The sequence below is a fragment of the Peromyscus eremicus genome, chromosome 8a (genome assembly GCF_949786415.1).
Source record: "Peromyscus eremicus chromosome 8a, PerEre_H2_v1, whole genome shotgun sequence".
Classification (NCBI taxonomy): domain Eukaryota; kingdom Metazoa; phylum Chordata; class Mammalia; order Rodentia; family Cricetidae; genus Peromyscus; species Peromyscus eremicus.
In genome coordinates, this window is record NC_081423.1 from 32,597,105 (window position 1) to 32,618,346 (window position 21,242).

General features: G+C 41.7%; 2 protein-coding genes across 2 annotated transcripts; both read left to right on the top strand.

The window, feature by feature from the left end:
- Positions 1–341: 341 nt before the first annotated feature.
- Positions 342–1,277, top strand: LOC131915998 (olfactory receptor 2Y1B-like). Its single transcript, XM_059269300.1, has one exon. It carries the CDS (start codon positions 342–344, stop codon positions 1,275–1,277), a length of 936 nt encoding a protein of 311 aa, XP_059125283.1.
- Positions 1,278–12,953: 11,676 nt separating this feature from the next.
- On the top strand, positions 12,954–13,889 carry LOC131915999 (olfactory receptor 2Y1B-like). The gene has a single exon (XM_059269301.1). It carries the CDS (start codon positions 12,954–12,956, stop codon positions 13,887–13,889), a length of 936 nt encoding a protein of 311 aa, XP_059125284.1.
- The last annotated feature ends 7,353 nt before the right edge of the window (positions 13,890–21,242 follow it).

Consider the following 21,242-nt stretch of genomic DNA (forward strand, 5'->3'; position numbering starts at 1 on the left):
TCCACGTGACTGCATTTGGATCTGCATCTCAGTGCTGTCAGGGAAGCAATATAGAATTTCTACCTTCAGACAAAGAAGCATTGGACCCAAAGGACTGAGTTGTCTGAAAACATCCAGACAGCTAGATTGGAGTTCTAGCAAGGGCCACAACACCTTGAACCAGAGCTTTCCTATCTGAAGAGCAGAATAGAAAGAAGACAGGACGATGGGATGGAATAGCAAATTAGAAGACAATAAGCATGATTTTTGAGTATTTGTAGAATGCTAGAAGTCATGTTTTAACCCATACTCCTTATAGGAAATAGTAAGTTGAGTTTTAGTATTTGTGCAACTGAAAGGCTATGGGAAACTACAACTCTACTTCACCAGAGAATTTCATTTTGGTGGGTTTCTCAGATTGGCCTCAGCTACAAGTCTTCCTTTTTGTCACTATTTTGATTTTCTACTCCCTGACTATCTTTGGCAACACAACCATCATTGCTCTTGCAAGATTGGACCTTCGATTACACACTCCCATGTACTTTTTCCTCTCCAATCTCTCCTTCCTGGACCTCTGCTACACCACCAGCACTGTGCCCCAGCTCTTGATCAATCTTCATGGATTTGACAGGACCATCAGCTATGGAGGTTGTGTGGCACAACTGTACATATTTCTCGCTCTGGGCTCCACTGAGTGTTTGATCCTGGTTGTGATGGCCTTTGATCGCTATGCTGCTGTGTGCCGTCCACTGCACTACACGACCATCATGCACCCCCTTCTCTGCCAGGCATTGGCGACTGTCTCCTGGGTGGGAGGCCTCGTGAACTCTCTGATCCAGATAAGCCTCATGGTGACCATGCCCCTCTGTGGCCATCGACTGAATCACTTCTTCTGTGAGATGCCTGTGTTCCTCAAGTTGGCCTGTGAAGACACTGAAGGAACAGAGGCCAAGATGTTTGTGGCCAGAGTGGTGATTGTTGCAGTTCCAGCTGTGCTCATCCTGGGCTCCTATGCTCAGATTGCCAGGGCAGTGCTGAAAGTCAAGTCAACAGCTGGGCGCAGAAAGGCTTTTGGAACTTGTGGGTCCCACCTTCTGGTGGTTTTTCTGTTTTATGGCTCAGCCATCTACACATACTTACAACCCAAGGGCAGCTATTCTGAGAGTGATGGAAAGTTTGTTGCCCTTTTTTATACTATCATCACCCCCATGCTCAACCCTCTGATTTATACCCTGAGGAACAAGGATGTGAAGGGGGCTCTGTGGAAGGTGTTAGGAAAAGGCACAGACTCCGGGTAAGATGGGGAAGAAGGACCAGCTCATTTTTCTGTTATAGCTTTCATAGTCTGTTCTAGGACCATTGGTCACTAGTAAACAGCCTTCAGTAGACCCCAGAGTTTTAGTGTCTTCCTATTGGAGAGGTTGGGGATCTCTTGAGGCTCTTTCTATGTCAGTGTCAGAGAATGAAAGTTGCCTTATATCACAACATTGTAAAGAAGGCTTGGGAAGATGGTGTGTTCTAGCTACATGTAGAGAGTGTAGGAACTGTGGGCATCTCAGAGTGAGGAAAGGCTCAGTAAATGTGTCATTACCTGATTCCCAACAGGTGCCCCAGAGAAGGCACCAAGTCTTAATGCAAAGTACATGAGTTCACTGCTATGGCTTTCAGTGGAAAATATGAAAAAGCATTTCATACTCAGAATCCAAAGAATTATCTCTCAATTTGGCCTTCCCTAGATACTCATTTCTTGAGCATGGATAATTTCCTGGATTTTTTTATTTTTGCATCTTTCCATTTTATTTATATAACAGCTATTTAGAAATGCCTTTCCCCCTTTTTAATACATTACATGTTCAAGCAGATGGGACTCCTTTATTGACAGATTTGTTTTCTTGTCATAGGGACAAGGATTTGATATACATTACTTTGTTACATTACAGTTATTTATATTTTCACAGTGTTTTCAGCAGGTAGGTCTTCAAGACAATAGAATAGCTTGCCAAAAAATAACTTTGTGAGGCTGTCACAACCACACCTCTAAACTGAAGCAACTAGATTTTAATAAGATATTGTTTTAGAGAGTTAAGAGTTCATGTAATTGCTCCATTGTCAGTTGTGATGTTGTTTTGTTCTTTAAAAACAGGGTTTTTTTTTGGTATTTTTTTTAATTAAGAAAAAATTTCATTCATTTTACACACCAATCAAAGATCCCCCTCTTCCCATCTACCTAGCTTCCCCCTCTCAACCCACCACCCACTCTCCCTCACAAGAAGGCAAGGCCTCCCATGGGGAGGCACAATGGATAATTTCTTATTACCTGATTGTGACTTTACTGTGTCCCTAAGAGTATGAAAAAAGTATGACAAGAAAGTTACACAAAGCAATGGAAATGTTTCCCTGATTCAATCAGGATGGTAACAAATAAATATAATTTGATTTAATGACAATAATCTATTAGTAACATGTGATCAATGTCTCTGTATGTCAGTTACTTTTTTCATTGTTAGGACCAAATGATCAGAAAATTAGACGTAGAGATTCATTTTGCATGTGGCTTCAGGAGGTTCAGTCTGTCATGAAGGGGAGGACATAAACAAGCAAAGCAGCTTCACATCATGGTTGGCCAGGAAGCAGAGAGAGCAGAAATACAGGCACTCTGCTGGCTTCCTCCTTTTTCCCTTTTATTCTCTCCAACCCGCCAAGTCCATGGACCTTGTCACATTCATTCTCCCAGGTAAATGTATTCACAGAAACATCCAAAGATGTGTCTCAAAATTGATTCTTTGGTGATTCAAAATCTAGTCAAGTTGTCAAAGAAGACCGACCACTATAGGTCTACCCATGGTCAGCTTGACACCCAAGCACATATTCAGTCTGTCTCCAGGAGTCCCATTAATCTTAACAATTCTAGAATTGTTCAAAAGGTCAAGTTAAACTTCTCCTGTGAGACTCAAAGCAAACTCTTGGCTATGAGCCATTGTAAACATTGAAAAAGTATTTATAGCTCGGCAGCGATGGCACATGCCTTTCATCTCAGCACTCTCAGGAGGCAGACACAGGCAGATCTCTGTGAGTTCGAAGCCACCCTGGTCTACACAGTGAGTTTCAGGATAGCCACAAGCTATACAGAGAAACTCTGTCTCAAAAACAAAAAGATTTTATACAGTTCCAACATACAATAACAAAGTATGAACATTCTTCTTCCAAAATGGAGATATGGGAGCATAGAAAGGAGAGATGAGACCAAATCAAGACTGAAAACCTGAAGATCACACATTAAAAACTATAGCTCAGTTTCAGCATCCAGGTCACGTAATGGCATGATTCAAATTCCAGTGGGCATGAACTTTAACAATAGATGCTCAAAATTCCCCCTGGGATAAAGTTTCTTTTTAATTTTAATTTTTCTAACTCTCCTTTACCTACCATCTCACACTGACACAGCCTCTGGTCTGACATCTTACCCTGAAGTCTTCCTCTTAATGAATTTTTATCATATCCAGGCATCTGCATATATTTTCATTAATCCTCAAACAGCCTTATAGGATAGGTCACAAAATCATCTTCCTGATGGAGAAAATGAGTCTTAAATATATAAGAAATCTTGTCAGGATTAAAAAAAAAACTTGTATCTACAGCTGTTTTCCTACATTGTCTTATGATTCCTTACATGTTTACAGATAATTTTGATTATTAAAATTTTAAATCATGGAAGGGTCCTTGGGTGGGAAGAATTCACCCATGAGCTGCTTGGTGTTTCTAAGCCTGGCAGGCTGTGGAGGACAAACACAACTCTGCCCCAAGGCTAAAGACCTAGAATTCACCCACAAGCCTGCCAGGCACCTCTGGGCCAGGGCAGGCAGTCACCATTATGGTGAGTACAGGGCAGCAAAATTGGAGAGAGAGGGAGAGGGAGAGACAGAGACAGAGACAGAGACAGAGACAGAGACAGAGACAGGGGCAGCACAGTTCATGTGCTGGAAACAGAGGCAGATCTGAAGAGGCAGTGAGGAATGAGCTCAGGTAGATGCCCTGGAGATGCATCTGGAGATGTCTGGGTCTGGGCTGATACCAAGGGCCATGACTAAGTCCATGGCCTTGATGTAGCTATGGAAGTCTATATTGATGTCCATGGTTGCTGTTATTACTGAGGGCACTGTGGACATGTGGAGTCTGGGCTAGTACCTGTGACCATGTTAATGTCTGAGTCAATGGCTCTGCCTCAGCCAGAACCTGCATTGATGTCTGAGGATGCTATTGCCATCAAAGGCCATATGGATGCCCAGAATCTGGGTCCACACCTGAGGCCATGTTGGGATTTGAGGACCACATTGCCATCGGGTCCATGCCAATCTGAGTGACCAGCACTGCCAACCCAGGAACCATGTTGATATCTGGCCTAGGCTGTTTCCAAGGACCATGTCTGGGTCCATGGTCCAACCAAAGCTGGGTTCTGTATTGACGTCCGTGGCCCATCACAGTGCCACTAAGGGCCGCAGGGATATCAATGGCCTGGATCACCACGTAGGGACAGACTACTGTCCGAGGGTTGAGCCTATGCTGGACCCATGCAGATCTGAGTAGCCTGGATGGCCACCCAGAACCATAGTGTCATCCAGGCCAGGAATCATGTCTGAGTCTGTGGCCCTGCCACAGCCTTAGTCTGTGTTTTTGTCTGTGGCTCCTATTACCACCAAAAGCAGTAAGGATAAGGCTGCACAGAGCTGGCCCCGCCTTCTCACTGGCTAGAGGCCCTGCACCTCTCCTGGGCACCACAACAGAGATGACCCTGTTGTCAGGGGCCCAGGTGAGCTAGCCCAGCGGCGTGAGAGCAGGAGGACTGACCCTGTCCCCAGTCATCTGCCATGTGATGGCATGGGTGTAGAAAGCATGCCCTCTCTACCCTCACCCCTTGCCACCTGCAGCAGATGAGTGAGCTAGCACCAGGGACACTGAGGGTGGGAAAGATGGTTCTACCCGTGACCAGCTATAGCACATGAGAGTGGGCAGGACACCTTACCTGGAGACACACTAGAGCTGATCCTGTTGGCAGGTGCACAGGTGAGCCAGGCCTCTACGTGTGAGACCAGGAAAGATATCCCTGCCCCCTCACGCAAAATATGCCCTCCACCCTCCACCCTTGCTACCCCCAGGGTCACAAGAATGGAAGAGCTGGCCTTGCCCCTCATCAAGGGCAACATCTGGAGAGCTGACGCTGCACCTCACCTGGACAAAACTGTATGCTGGCCCTGGTGGTATAAATGTAGGTGAACCTGACCCAAGGGTATCAGGGCAGGAGAACTGGCCCTACTTCCCTGCTGTCTGCTACATTAGGTAATTAGCTAGGGCAGTGCCAGAGAGCTCACCTTGGTGGGGATAATGAGGGAACGCTGGAATGATGACCAACCCAGTAGCCCAACCCAACATCCACCTCATCTATGAACTGCTGCTGCATGAGAAGGAACTCTACCTGCAGATTCAAAGCTGCAGGATCTCCATGACACAAGGCAACAATAGGATACCCAAGAGGAGTCCAGTAAGGCTCAGTATCAAGGGTGCAGCAGAAGCCAGAGGGCTCAAACCAGACCAATGACTTGTTGCCATGAACACTTACAAGTGAAGATGTGTGGACGACGAAAGGGTTTACTGTGTGACTCACTGGGCCATGCTACAGCTTCCACGGAGAGAATTTTTTACTCGTTTTTGTTTGTTTGTTTGGTTTGGTTTTGTGTTTTGGTTTTTTGTTTTACTTTTAAATTTTGTTTCGGGGGTTGTTACAAGGGCAGAGGGCAAAGGGGAGGGGAGAGGGAAATGAGGGGGATCAGGATGCACGATATGAAGTCCATAAAAACATCAACAAAAAGATTTTTTTAAAAGTAGTTCAACTCATTAGATATATGTAAAAGATTATTTTAGAAGCCAATAATTCCTTTTTAAGATTAATTACATAGAAAAAATCGTGGCTATAAAATTTAAGTACTTGGTGAAATATTAAAGTTTTTGAAAAACTGAAAAAAGTTAACTCCCTTCATTGAGTAGATTTGTGTTAACTTTTTGGTACATAAACTGGAATATATGGATGAAACACTGTTTTTGAGTTTGTTATTGATGAAATCAGACAAAAGGGAATCATAATTGTGCTGGTTGTGTGTTTTGTTTTGTTTTCTTCTTTGTTTTGTCAATCTGATACAAGCTGGAGTCATCTGGAAAGAGAAAACATCAATTGAAGAATTGGCTCCATCATATTGGCCTGTGGGAAAGTCCATGGGATTGGTGATTGATGTAGGAGGCCCAGCACTGTGGGCAGTGCCCTGGGCTCCCAGGCAGGAGGACCTGGGTGAGATAAAAAGCAAACCAAGCAAAACATGGGAAGAAAGCCAGTAAGTGGCATCCCTCCATGGCCTCTGCTTCAAATCTTTTTTTCATTTTTTTTATTTTCTCCAATCCCAGTGAATGAGTTTAAGTCATTTCTCCCCTTTAACTTTTCCCTAATATTGAGATTCCTTTTTTCGTTTTTATTACTAAGAAATTTTCTAGTCATATTACATACTAACAGCGGAGCCCCCTCTCCTCCCTCCTCCTGCATCTCCCCCAGCCTTCTTCCCCAATACACCCCCCATTCCCACCTCCTCCAAGGCAAGACCTCCCATGGGGAGTCACTCTGATTCAATTCTTGCCTCCAGGCTCCTGACTTGAGTTCCTGAGCTGACTTCCCTCAGTGTTGGACTATAACATAGGAGTTGTAAGATCAAATAAACTCTTTTCTGCCTGAATTGCTTTTGATCACTATGCTTTACGACAGCCATAGGAAGTAACCCAGGGCCATAGTGATACATTATATATTTGTGTGTGAGAGAGATACAAAACAGACTTCCCTTAAGGAAACACTCAGTTAGGTCAATGATGCATATAAACCAGACTGAGAAAATATTAGGTATGGTCAACACAGTACACTTCAGATGGGACTGGGAATTCGGTCTGATTGGTCAAGGACATAAAGAAAGAGATGAAAGTAAATGCAGTCTGAGGAATCTCAGATGGTAAATTGATAAAGGTGAAAAGTCATATTGTGGGGATACTAAATAGAGTTTGATTGGCAGCATATTGGGAGTATAGAGAACTAAAGATTGCATTTGACGTCTTACAGAACCCATCCGCTAGTTGTAATTGCCACACTGGGACTCAGACATCTCCAAGGCCATCCTTGCCAAACAATTTTTCTTTGCTGCTACTGAGGAGTCTTTGACAATTTCCCTAGGGCATATGTGATGCACTAAGCTAAGAGGAGGTTTGATAATACTCCAGCTTCTTCCTTGTCTCTCTGGTAAGGGAGGTTACAGGGTACATTGGGAGGACACTGCCATCCCTTACGTTATGAGCACAAGTGAGAAAACTCTTCCCTGGAAAGGGAGTCATGAATAATCATTAAAAATAAGTAAGTTCTCCAGACAAGAGCTCTCATCCAAGGCCAGCATCCTACAAAATATATCAGTTCTCCCTAGAACATCTCTAGATGCAGATGAATCACACATCACTTTTGAAACCAAGAAAATTGAAGATGGTAATGCAATGCTTTCTGGTCCTGGAGCTCTGAGTGAGTACTGACTGGTTGAGTTACACCAGCCTCACAATTTAAACCTAGAATCAAGAAATATTCCATTATATAATAAACACAGGATTTCACTCTGCTGGTTACATAGATTGAGGATAGAGAAATGTTAAATTAAAAAATGAACATTCTATTACTACTCGTCTTTCTCTAAGATCCATTCACCTACTCACTAGTTTGATTACTCACAACATGTAAAAAAAAATATATGCTCAAAGTTATCAGGTAGAGAATTAGGGGTGTGGTCAACAGCAATTGAAGTGAAATCAAGGAAGACTTGTTGGAAGATTAGAGAACAACATGGAGTTGATCTTAGGTAGAGCTGATATTTTGTGTCAGAAGTCACTGTTCAAACAATTAATTCAATGGAGTCATTGTCTACCAAACTGTCTGGACCCAAACCCTGGTTAGTTGGTACTATACTAGAAAATTTGTAGTTACACTTGGGATGTTTAAGATAATAAAGATCACCCTAAAAACTTCTGGAATTGGAAGAGATGCTGTGTAATTCTTAGTGTGGAGGGAATATGGTCCAGACTAGAAAATAACAGTTGATAGATGAAGAGTACATGGTAATGGTGAGGGAGGGGGTTAGTAGGGAACTTTGGTGACTAGAAAGGCTTGAAAGTAAGTTAATTTCTCAAACAGGAACAAAAGAGTCACACATGCAGGCATAACAGGTGGAAGTGCATTCAGATCAAAAGTTAAGAATACAGGGTTGAACAATACAGGTGTGGAAAGAAATGTGTGATAGAAATTCATTCTATCGTATTCTGAAAATGTCATGCAATTAGTTGACTGCAAGCTGGTCATGATGGTACAAGCCTATAATTCAACACATGGAAGGAAAAGGCAGGAGGATATGAGGTCAAGATCTGTCTAGACTATACATTGAGTCCCTATCTATTAAAAGATAGGCTACCAGGAAGGATGTAACATGAACACTGATTCTGATGACTGATCATAAATGTTATTTATAGAGCTCATGCATAGGCACACAGATGTGTGCACATGCTCAGACATAAACACACACTTTAACACAGATGACACTCACTATTATACTTCAGAAAGCAAAAGCATAAATGTCAGAATACCTTATGTGTGCCAAGCAGATTAGAAGTAGGAATTCAACCTTTAAAACTTAGGATCAGAAGAATACGGAAAATCACAGCTGTGCAGGAGGGCCCAAACCTTCCCAATTGTTCAGTTAATGAAGGAACATTTTTCTAACATCCTAAAGTGTTCAACTCTCAGAATTTGATATGGAAGCTTTGACTCTTTGAGAATATCAAATTTTTCTAGGCAGTTTATTTTTATACTTATTTACTTTAAAACTGTCTTCACATTGAGCCACAAAAGTGTAAATTTATAGCAAGATAATTTTTGAACAACTAGTGCATGGTTGAAATGAAAACATTAATAATTAGGACCTTTTCCATTGTCTAATATCATTTCATTTTTTACTGGATGAAAAATGTATACAATATAAATATAAATTACTGAATTGTTACTCTACTTGGATATGGGATCCAGTAAAACTTGAAGGTTACTGTTTTTCTCTATGTGTGGAGGGTAGTCACTTGGAAAAGACCTATGTCTACATACGAACCCTAACAACTCTGCCCCATCTTCATCCACATGTGCTGGGTTCACACAGGAAGCTCATTGCTGCCCAGTCCCTGAGTCAGTGTGACAAAGATCAAAATCAGCCTGAGTGATTAGATATGTGACTAGAAATTATGTGTGGCATATGCCAGAGGCCCATCATTGGATTCAGGTGAGGAGTAGTTTACAGGTGTTCTTAAAAGATGCAAAAGGCTCCCAAGGGACTTTCTCTTCCAGAGTCAAGAAAAGAGTGGGAAAAAAAACTCTGTGAGTGGCTGGTAAGGTGTCAAGTACAGGAACTGGTAGCTGAGTAACAGATACATGAGCAGTGTGCAGACATGGGAGCTGTGAAATGATGGCATCAGTCTCAAGATCAATGGGACACTTAAGGTAAACATAGGTATTGTGGTTTGGGAGGTCAGCCTGACCTCTGCAGGACTCTGGGGATTAGAAAGCAGTACAAATCCCCTAAGGTGGATCACATAAGCAGCCACTTGTGTCAAGATCTTGCTTATATAGAAAAAAAAGGCAATGGAGAATGGGATGGGAAAGTCTTCACCTTTGGAACTCCCTAGCCTTGGGAATCTCACCTTCTACATTAGGTTTCCAAGTAAAAGAACAGCTCTCAAGGAAATAGGACTTTGTCACAGCCAACTTTTTACGCAATACTGGAATTGCTGCAAGAATTCATGTTCTCCTAAGGAACCGCTAAAGAGCTAGTGTAAGAGAGTATTTTAGGGTCAAGAACCTGTAGAGGACTTTCATGTACCAGTCATTATTCTAGGCACCAAAAGTAAAAGGCTGAATGACATAAGTCAACTTATGGATCTAATTTCAGACATGGTGACCACACTGAATTATATTTTTCCAGAACTGGTTGCATGAGGTAGAGTGGAAAATAAGTAAAGAATTTTAGACAGAAGAAAGTAGAAATGATATATGGAGGAGTCAGAAATGTAATTACCCATAAATATGTCAGGAGCAACTGAAGGACACAGCGGGGAGAGACATAAAAGGCTGAGGAAATGCACATGGGTTTTATAGAACAAGCTCTGGGTTAACAATGTGTACAGGTGTGGGGGTGCACCCTATGATGCACCTGTGGAAAAGATGAGTTTCAGGTTCACTTCTAACCAAAGCAATTACAGCTCTGTATTCTTTTTTTATCCATGCTCAGCTTGCATTTCATAAAAATCTATAGTTAAGTCAGCACTGATGGTTTTTATTTACCTTTTGGTCAATACATCCAGGTCATTTTCATTTTCTACTTTTTAAATACATGACTTAAAAGCTTTCAATTTAATCACTTCCGTCTGTTTTTGTCCAGCTGAAAATTTGTAGTGAAAGTGAATTCTGGCTTATGTATGTGGTAGCCACTTAATGGTCTACAGCGTCTTCTTTAGTTATGTTGAGATCCTTTGGGATTCCAGCATCTTTCACATAACCAATCTGATTGTGTAGTTCAAGTATATTAAGCTGTCTACATATCATTAGAAACATCATTGATAGGATGGGAACAATTACAATCCTCATTGTTACTAACTGAGAAGCAATATGAAAGTGTTAATTCTTTCCTATTTCAAGGAAACAAATATTCCTGGGATATATATAGTACCAGGCATAGTGCCATAAGTGGAATGTACCCATTAATAAGTTCAACATTGGTTGAGAGCCCATTTCCACCAAGCAATGAACTAAGAAATGAGTGAATAATTGAAATGACCTCAACACATGACACTTAAAGCCTAGCTGTGTAGAGAGACCACTGGTAGAAGTACATGGTGCCATTTTTACTCATTTCAAAATGTTTCACAGCACTTAATCCCCATCAAAATCCTGTAAAATATACAAGATTTATACTTATGTGAATCAAGCCTCCAGAACAGGTGATAAAGTCTGTATGTAGGGGTGTGCCTGTAACCTTCATAAATAGCTGTACTCAACTGTCATAGTCATTCAAAACCATCTTTGTTGTCCTGGTTACCTATGTGTATATTCACACTTTGTTTCACAGTTCACCTTTTGTTCATATTTCCCACAGAGGCTTCAAACATGGTATTCAAATATCCATCTAGGGTACTGGTAATGACTTTCAGTAGAGTAGACTCAGCGAAAAGAATAGTGTCTTAATTTGCCAAAACTGCTGTATGGAGCATAGGTGAAGATTCCGTGGATTACTGACATCTTTTTCTGATTTCCTATATCCTATTCAGATTTTTTTAAACTATGATGAACCTCCACTTATAAGGGAAAGTTACTTTTATCCACACCCACAGTTTATTAAAGTGCATTTATTGTTAACTCCCCAAGTTGCTAGAAGACACTGATTTTAGTGACATTGGGAAGGAAAAGCAAATGTTTTACTGAAGTTATTTAATGTCTACTATATACTATAAGTGAAATTAGAATTAATTTAATGCCTCTTGTATACATTACCCTTTTTTCTATGTTCTTCAGTACCCAGAGCATCTCAGCTTGGAAGAGGACAAAGAAGAGTAAAATAATTTAGTGAGTTCCTTACAAGCATCATTGGTGGGGCTGAAACAGTTAAAATCCTTGTTCTACTAACTGAAAACCAGTCTGAAAGTACAGATAGAAACCATACAAAGAAATTATGGCTTGAGAGGAGAAGAAAACTTTTGCTGGGAAGTTCAGAGATGGTTTTATCAGTGGGATGAAGGTGGGCACATAGCGATAGGCATGGTGATACATGGGAAGCCACATATTTATCACAAGCCCTTTTGTTTCCCTACAGAGACAGATGTGTACTCTTCTCAGTTCTTATGACAGACACCTGCTGACTTGAGTGAGTCTCCTGTGAGTGCTACATGGATCACGTACACTCAGCAAAGGAAAGCAGATAAGCACTGGGGAAGCAGATTTGTGATCTTAGCCTGGTTAATCATGGGTATTTACAGAATTCTGCCTCATAAACCATAATGAAGAAGAAATGAGAACAGCACTAATGCTATCTTTTTGTTAAGTTCATATTATCCATGTTTTTACTTTAGTTTTCTCAGTTGCTGGGAGTTGGATATAGGATACAGGATAGTTACACAGGCTAGAAAACATCTTTATCAGTCATCTGTATCATGAACACTACATTAAATGTCAACAACATTTTCATTAGTTCTTTGAGAATTTCATACACTGAACTTTCAACATATTCACACCTCCCCTAAACCTCCCATAACTACCTTCTCTACCTTCCATCCAACTTTGAGACTTGTTTTTCTTTTTTTTTCCCTTTCCCCCATCCAGTCCAGTTTGTGTTGTTCATCTAGTCTTGTGAGAGGTGACTGCCCTGGTGTGTGGTCAACCTATTAGTGGTCACACCATTATATAAAACTGATTCTCCCGCTGATTTTCCAGCTCCCAGCAGCTATCAAATGCCAACATTGTATTGTGGTAATGCAGTTTCCACGTGACTGCATTTGGATCTGCATCTCAGTGCTGTCAGGAAAGCAATATAGAATTTCTACCTCAGACAAAGAAGCATTGGACCCAAAGGACTGAGCTATCTGGAAAAATCCAGACAGCTAGATTGGAGTTCTAGCAAGTTCCCCAAAACCTTGAACCAGAGCTTTCCTATCTGAAGAACAGAATAGAAAGAAGACTGGACTGATGGGATGGAATAGCAAATTAGAAGATGACAAGCTTGATTTTTGAGTATTTGTAGAATACTAGGAGTAGTGTTTTAACCCATACTCCTTATAGGAAATAATGAGTTGAGTTTTAGTATTTGTGCTTCTGAAAGAGTATGGGAAATTTCAATACCAGTTCACCAGAGAGTTTCATTTTGGTGGGTTTCTCAGATTGGCCTCAACTACAAGTCTTCCTTTTTGTCACTATTTTGATTTTCTACTCCCTGACTATCTTTGGCAACACAACCATCATTGCTCTTGCAAGACTGGACCTTCGGCTGCAAACACCCATGTACTTCTTCCTCTCCCACCTCTCCTTCCTGGACCTCTGCTACACCACCAGCACTGTGCCCCAACTCCTGATCAACCTTCATGGACTTGACAGGACCATCAGCTATGGAGGTTGTGTGGCCCAGCTGTATATATTTCTTGCTCTAGCCTCCACAGAATGTTTGATTTTGGTGGCGATGGCCTTCGACCGCTATGCTGCTGTGTGTAACCCACTCCACTACACCACTGTCATGCACCCCCTTCTCTGCAGGGCATTGGCCCTCTCCTCCTGGATAGGAGGCCTTGTGAACTCTCTGATTCAGACTGGACTTGTGATGGCCATGCAACTCTGTGGCCATGAAATCAATCACTTCTTCTGTGAAATGCCCATATTCCTGAAGCTGGCCTGTGAGGACACAGAAGGAACAGAAGCTAAGATGTTTGTGGCTCGAACAATAGTCTTAGTGTGCCCTGCAGTTCTGATTCTAGGCTCCTATGTTCACATTGCTCGGGCTGTACTAAAAGTCAAGTCAATGGCTGGACGCAGAAAGGCTTTTGGGACTTGTGGGTCCCACCTCATGGTGGTGTCTCTCTTTTATGGCTCAGGTATTTATACGTATCTTCAACCAGTCCACAGATATTCTGAAAGCAAGGGAAAGTTTGTTGCCCTTTTTTATACTATTGTTACCCCCATGTTCAATCCTTTGATCTACACCCTGAGGAACAAAGATGTGAAGGGGGCTCTGTGGAAGGTGCTAGGGAGAGGTACAGACTCGGGGTAAGAGGTGAGAAGAAGAGCTAGTAAAATTTCTGGAGTAGCTCTCATATCTAGAATCCCATCTTGATCATTGGTCACAGCAAACAGCCCAGTAGTTCTCAGGATTTTAAACCTTCCTTTTGAGTACATTATAAGAGGCTATATCTTGAGATGCTTTTTAGGTCAGTATCTAGGGTCTTCATGCAAAACAGAGTAAGATGTTATTTATATCACCATTTTCCACAAGAATTTACTTAGAGAGTATACTCTGGCCACACTGGAAAGTAGTAATGGGCTATAGATATTTGGGGCAGTGATGGTCGATATAGTTAAATGTGACATTACTTTTCATCAAGTCAGTTATTCCCAACAGATGGCACTAGTTTATTAGATATCATTAGTTTACCATCTATTTTTTAAGCAATTGTGGCCCTGGTCACACCATCCCAATATCTTTTTTTTAAGTTTCTTTTTATTTGTTCTTTGTGTCTTTCACATCATGCATCTTGATCCTATTCATTTCTTGTCCCTGTGTATCCATCCTCTGCCCTTTCAGTGCCTGCCCAATAAAACTTAAGAGAAAAAAGAATAGAAAAAAAGAAATCTCGTCGTGGAAGCTGTAATGTGACACAATGAGTCACATAGCAAACCCTTTTGTCCATATACCTTTACTTGCAAGTGGTCATTGCAAAGAGTCATTGGTCTGGTTCGAGGCCTCTGGTTTCTGCTACACTATCGATACTGGGCCCTCACTGGGACGCCTCTTGGTTATCCTGAGATTGCCCTATGTTGTGGAAATCCTGCAGCTTTGGGTCTGTAGGACTGGTCCCTTCACATGCTCCAGAAGATCACAGATGGAGTGGAAATTGGGGTGGGCCAACTCATAACCCTGATTCTGGGTCTGGGTAGTTACAGGGTCAGTCAGCCCGCCAGCTCTCCCTTGTCCTCACCACCAGGGGGAGCTCTCCTGCAGTGCCCTGGCTACTTCACCCCTTGCAGCGATGAGCAAGGGGCGGGGCCAGTTCTCCTGCTTTCATGTCCTCAGGGTTGGATCTCCCACACCTACCACCTTCAGGGCCAGCTCTACTGTGTTGCCCAGGCATGGCATAGGGGCCACTCTCCCGAGGGCTGCAGCAGATGAGGGGCAGGGCTAGCTCTATCAGTCTTAGGACCTCAGGGCCAGCTCTCCCACCTACCTCTATTGGGTGGGGGGCAGGGCACACGGACATCTCTCTCTGCCCATGCAGCCGTATGACAGGGGAGTAATGGGGATAGCTCCCCCATGCTAGCAACTGCCAAAAGGATTGTCTCTATTATTCTAGCCAAGCAAGGTACAGGGCCTGTTCTCCCGAGTTTTGCAGCTGGTAGTGGGCAAGGGCAGCTCTCCCATTCATTGGACCTCAGGGCCAGCTCCCCAACCCGCCTCAGGCATTGTTGGGTGTGGGGGAATGCATCCCTCCTGTTGCCCATGCTGCCACATGACAGATGCCCCCCCAACATCTTAAGGCCTGTTTCTAACTTTCCTGACATTCACTACCCTTCAAGCTTTCTCATGGTTTCTTCCTGTTCCTGAGAAAATAAGGAGATCATGTTCTGAGATACTTCACTCAGCATATAGAGCTTTAGATCTTATGTAGATAACCTCCTGAATAAACTTTGACAGTCTCAGTCCAATATGACAAATAGATTGAAGGCACTAATATAAAAAAGGAATAATATTAAATTTTCAGAAGATTTTATGGAGGATTATGTTATGACTTTTATCTTGGAGATCATTTTTGATTTTGGGTAATCTAACTAATGCATAGTAATTGTGAATGTCATTGAGGAGGATGTGATTTCCTGAGACCACCTGTTGGTTCTTCTGTGGGTTCTTTGTCTGGGTAGAGTATCCAAATTCATAGAAAGCTGATTTCCAAGAGAAAAGCATATAAATTTTATTAGTTTATGTATACATGAGGAGCTTCACAGGAGAGTAACTTTCCAAGAAACTGAAACAAGTTGGTTTTATACTTTTGAGGAGAAAATAAGGAGATCATGTTCTGAGATACTTCACTCAGCATATAGAGCTTTAGATCTTATGTAGATAACCTCCTGAATAAACTTTGACAGTCTCAGTCCAATATGACAAATAGATTGAAGGCACTAATATAAAAAATAAATTTGTAAAGGGCTAGAAAACAAATGGATCTCTAACGAAGTAGTAAATTCTAGAGATTTCACTAAGAGACATGCCTGTAGGTAGAAAAACAAGCTTAAGGTGAGTGTTACTTTAGTTGGTTCATTTATTCAGGTTCATTACAACCCTACATTACTAGTCTTGGTGACTAAGTCAAAATCATCATTATGGCTTCCTACTTGTAGGAAAAGTAGGCAGGCTACATAGGCATGCCTAAAGTTACATTTTCTCACATGATTTCAGCTTCAAGTAATCTACATTCCAATACTGTTTCTGTTTTATTTTATATTTTGAGGTAGCTTAGTCAAGACCTTCAGTAGTTTTGGAGTGTGGTATGATGTTTCAACAGACAGATACAAAGTGCAATGGCTAACTGGCATGTCTGTCACCTCAAACATTTATTATTCTTCGTTCTGAAAACAATCATAGTCATCTCAACTAGCTATTTTGAAATGTACAGTTAAATACTGTAAACCATTGTTGTCCAATGTACTGTAAAATTTTAGGAATTATTGTTCGTATCAGGAGAGGTGAACCCACCAGTAATTTCCTGTACTTGGTTAGTCATTTGGGTAATTATTAGGAGCTTATAAAGTCTCATTACAAATGGGCTATCCATGAGACATTTGGATAAGGGACTAGAGTGAGAAGTCATAGTAGGCATGTAGCTACCATGTCCAAAAGGAATGGAGATGGGTTACAATGCATGACCAGCAACATTCCATACTACGGAGTCTAGTCACTTGGGGTTGTAAGATTCAAGTCTGGGAATGTTCTCTAACTTTTGGGTGAGGACTTCCAATATCACATCTCATGGTCTTGCCACTTACAGAGCAAAAGATTTTTGTAAATCAAGATTTCTCAAGACCAAGGTTTACGACAATAACTCCTTTTTGCTCCTTAAAATTTTGCAATCAAAGATGTAATGAACTTTTAAATTTTCCTTCTACTGTTTGAGAATTCATACATACATATAATGTTTTTGGATAAACTCCTGCCTCAACCCTCTCCTCCGACTCCCCCTGCTACCCTACCACATTTCCCTTCCAACTTCACATGCTTTTGTTTTTAACCCACTGCATCCACTTAGCTGCCTTTATGGGCGTGTGCGCAGGACCATCTGTGAGAGCATGTGGAGCCTCTCCAGGAACACATCTTTGAAGAAAACTGGCACTTGTTCCACCAGAAATTGTCCGTTGTCAATAGCTCCTTAGCTAGTGGTGGGACTTGTTGAGCCCTCCCCCTTCCATCCTGGGACTTGGGTTGATCAGATCTTGTTTAGGTTGAGTATGTGGTCACAGCTGGTGTGACCACAGGTGTGCAATAGCACTGCCATGCCCAGCAAATACTATTTCATGGCAAGTGTCCGCTGCCTCTGGCTCTTACAAACTTTCTACACTTTCTCCTGCAATGATAACTGAGCTTTGTGGGGGAAAGGGCTTAATAGAAATGTCCCATTTAGCCAGGCGGTGGTGGTGCACGCCTTTAATCCCAGCACTCGGGAGGCAGAGGCAGACGGATCTCTGTGAGTTCGAGGCCAGCCTGGTCTACAGAGCGAGATCCAGGAAAGGCACAAAGCTACACAGAGAAACCCTGTCTCAAAACCCCCTCCCCCCAAAAAAGAAATGTCCCATTTAGAGATGAGCACTCCACAGTCTCTCAGTCACTGCATGCTGAATAGCTGTGATTCTCTGTATTGGTTCTCATCTACTGCAAAAAGATTTTTTTTATTGAAAATAGATTTTTTCATACAATGTATTCTGGTCATGGTTTCCCCTCCCTGGAACTCCTCCCAAATTCTCCCCACCCACCCAAATCCCCACCCTTTAATTTCTCTCACTAGGAAACTAAGCAAACAGACAAGTAAACCAAATGGAAACAAAACAAACAGGGAGAAAAAGCAGAAGAAACACATAAAGATGCAGATACACACACTTGCCGCAGAGAAATCCTGTAAAAACACAAAATTGCAAAGGTATGGTTTTAAAAAAGCAAGCCCAAACAAAGCATTACGAGACAAAATACCACTGAGTTCACCTTGTGTTGGCCCTCTACTGCTGGGCATGGAGCCTGCCCTTAAGTGTGGTTTGTATACCCAATGAGACTCCATTGGAGAAAACTAATTTTTACTACACTTAGTTAGTACATAATCCAAATCAAGGCAGAGAAGAAAGCCTTGTTATCTAAACAAAAATTCATATTTGTACTTGTGATGTTGAGTCACCTGAGGGATCATATTGGTCACCCTTAGGCTTAAAGGGGTTTCACTGGGAAATCTCCAGCACTCTCGGTCTTCAAGGGCAGTCATTGCTAGAGCTGAAGGGAGTGACTTTGCCACTTTTGTGGTTTTCCTCTTTGCAGAGACAGTGACGTCGTGCTTGCTTAGAACCTGTTAAGGGCAGGTTTTTCAGTGCCCTCGTTTTCCCACAGGGCTAGCTAACATGTGACCCCTTAGAATCTCCTTTTATTCTGCCTGAGTCTGCACTACCAAAGAAAATATTGATTTTTCAGGTTTATTGTGGGTAAAACAGGATAAAAAGAAGAAACGATGATATATTAAATACTGGTTGTGACATACATGAAAAACCTCAAGCTTTTCCACCAAGGAAATAAATGTTTAGTTGGATCACTTTTGCATATAGGGGAGAATGAGTGTTGTATGAGGAGCCCATAGAAGGAAATGAATTCAGGTGTGTGGTAAAATTCCACAGGAGATACAGAATTTGGTCTGACTGATGACAGGACTTGGACCAAAGCATAGAAAATACGAGAATCTCATTATGAGAAGTCTAACAAGTTAGTAAGGGTAAGTTGTGAAGACACTAACTGGATCTGTTTGGCTTGGGCACAGCATAGAGAATCGACAGAACTCGAGGCTGTACGGCAGGTCTTTGAGAGTCTGCCAATTGGTTATAATTGCCACATTGGGGCACAGAGGTCTCCAAGGCCATACTTGATGAAGAATTTTTTTGTCAGGAGGAATACGTAATGCCCCCAGGACAGAACTGAGTGAGGTGTTCACACTCTGAGGGTCAGGAGATGTCTAGATATCCTTAAAGTCCAAAGATACTTTGATAAAGCACTAGGTCCTACCCAGTCTCAGTTAGTTAGGATAAACATTGGCTGCACAGGGGGGATGCCTCTACCTTCTAGGTTAGGAGGCTCAATTACCTCTCTCCCGGTCAGAACTATGCATAGTCATGACTTCTCCAGGATGGGAGCCCTGTCCTAAGACCTTTATACCCCCCAAAAATGGACCAGTACCTCAAAGAAACAAGTCTACCTTGAACCTCTCTAGATATAGATAGTCTCAGATATATCTCACAAGCCAACAGAATTGAGGGTGGTAAAGGACATGGTTCTCTCCTCTGGAGCTCTAGGTAAGTGACAATTGAGTGAGAAGCTCAGGATTCACATTCTAAAATCAAAAAATGACAATATTCTACTAGGCAATTGGCACTGGGTTCCACTCTGCTGGTTGCCTGGTTTGAGCACATAGAAATGTTAAATTTATGAAAAAGCATATTTTGTTATCTATAGTCTTTATTGGCATCTGTCCTCTCACCTGAACATATAAAACATAACAAAATTTCAAATTTCAAAACTAGGAAGACTTGCTGGAAGCATAGACAGTGAGAGGAACTCATCCTTAGAAAGAGACAGAAAATAAGCAATTTGTCAATTTAGTCTTTCATGTCAAAAAAGCTAGCTGGATTCAAACCCTGATTTTGTAGCAGTATATTGCCAATGTAATCGTGTTGTTTGGACTATTTATCAGTATTGGAGGTCACCCTAAATAAACCTGTGGCATAGTATGGGATGCTGTGTGGTCTTAGTGTGAAGGGACAAAATCCAGATCAGAAAGTTATTGAGCCTGTAGATGAACACGTTGGGCAGGAGGCTGCTTTGGTGCCTGGTAAGGTTTGATAGTGAGTTCATATCCCAGACACTGATGGAGAGAGCTTCCTGTGTGGCATAATAGGAAGAAGTGAACTTAGATTAGTTTTTGAAATTCACAGTTCACAGTGAAGGTAATCAGGAAAGAATTCCTGAGAGCCCTCCACCCAGAAGAGTAAATGTAATGGTTTGAATAGGGTTCCACTACAGTCTGGCCATATTAAATTAGTGGACTAGCATGGAAGATGAAATAACATGTGCTGCTGGAAAGAATTTTCAGCCAGGTAGCAGTGGCGCAAGCCTTTAATCTCAGCACTTGGGAGGCAAAGGCAGGAGGATCTCTGTAAGTTCAAGGCCAGTCTGGTCTACAGAGCGAGATCCAGGACAGGCACCAAAACTATACAGAGAAAGCCTGTCTCAGAAAAAAAAAAAAGGAAAAAAATTTCAAACATGAGTCCTGACCAATAAATTCATTATGGAGATTATGCATAGATACACTGGTCCATGCACATACTCACACACACAGGCACACAGAAAGCTGAACATAGATAATCATTGACTTTTCTATAGCTGAAAACAAAATACGTAAATGATATTAAGAATGCTTAGTGTGGCCCAAAAAGATTTGGTGCAAGAAATAAACTTTTAAAATACATACAAAACAAATATCAGGGCTGGGAAGTATTCTGCAATGTTTCAGTTCATCATTCAGTGACTGAAGGAACCTTTTTACAATATTCTGATCAAATCCTCCCCTTTGAGTGAGCAGGCACCTTTTCAGGTTACAGGAAAATCACTTCCTTTCACAATGGTGTATTTTTAGATCACTTTGCTCTTTCTTCAGGTCAGCTCGTATTAAGCCACAATCTGCCTTCTTGGAAATGCCACCAGCTGATCTAAGCTTGGACCTTTTAAGAACAAAGAGAATTGGGTGCTTTTTCTGTGTGGCAGGTTTTAAACAATGTACACTTGTTTTCCAATCTAAAAACTCTATTTAGATCACGGCTCCTCATCTAGGATGTTTACATGCCTTGTCAATCTTATTGTTCTTTAATCTGCTATCAGTTTTAAAGCAACCTACCACCAGTGCTTAATACTCCCTATTCTATCTGACTGCCAGGAATCATATTTTTATTTCAGGATGAAGTTGTAGGAAGGTATTTGTGGATGGGTGGGATGGAGACGCAAGCCATTATGAAATAGTCATATGTCAGATAAACATAATTTTCTTCTTCTCTGAAATACAATATTTGGGCAATATGAAGTGAAACAGAAATTTTAAGTTGTCACTTGGACTGGAGC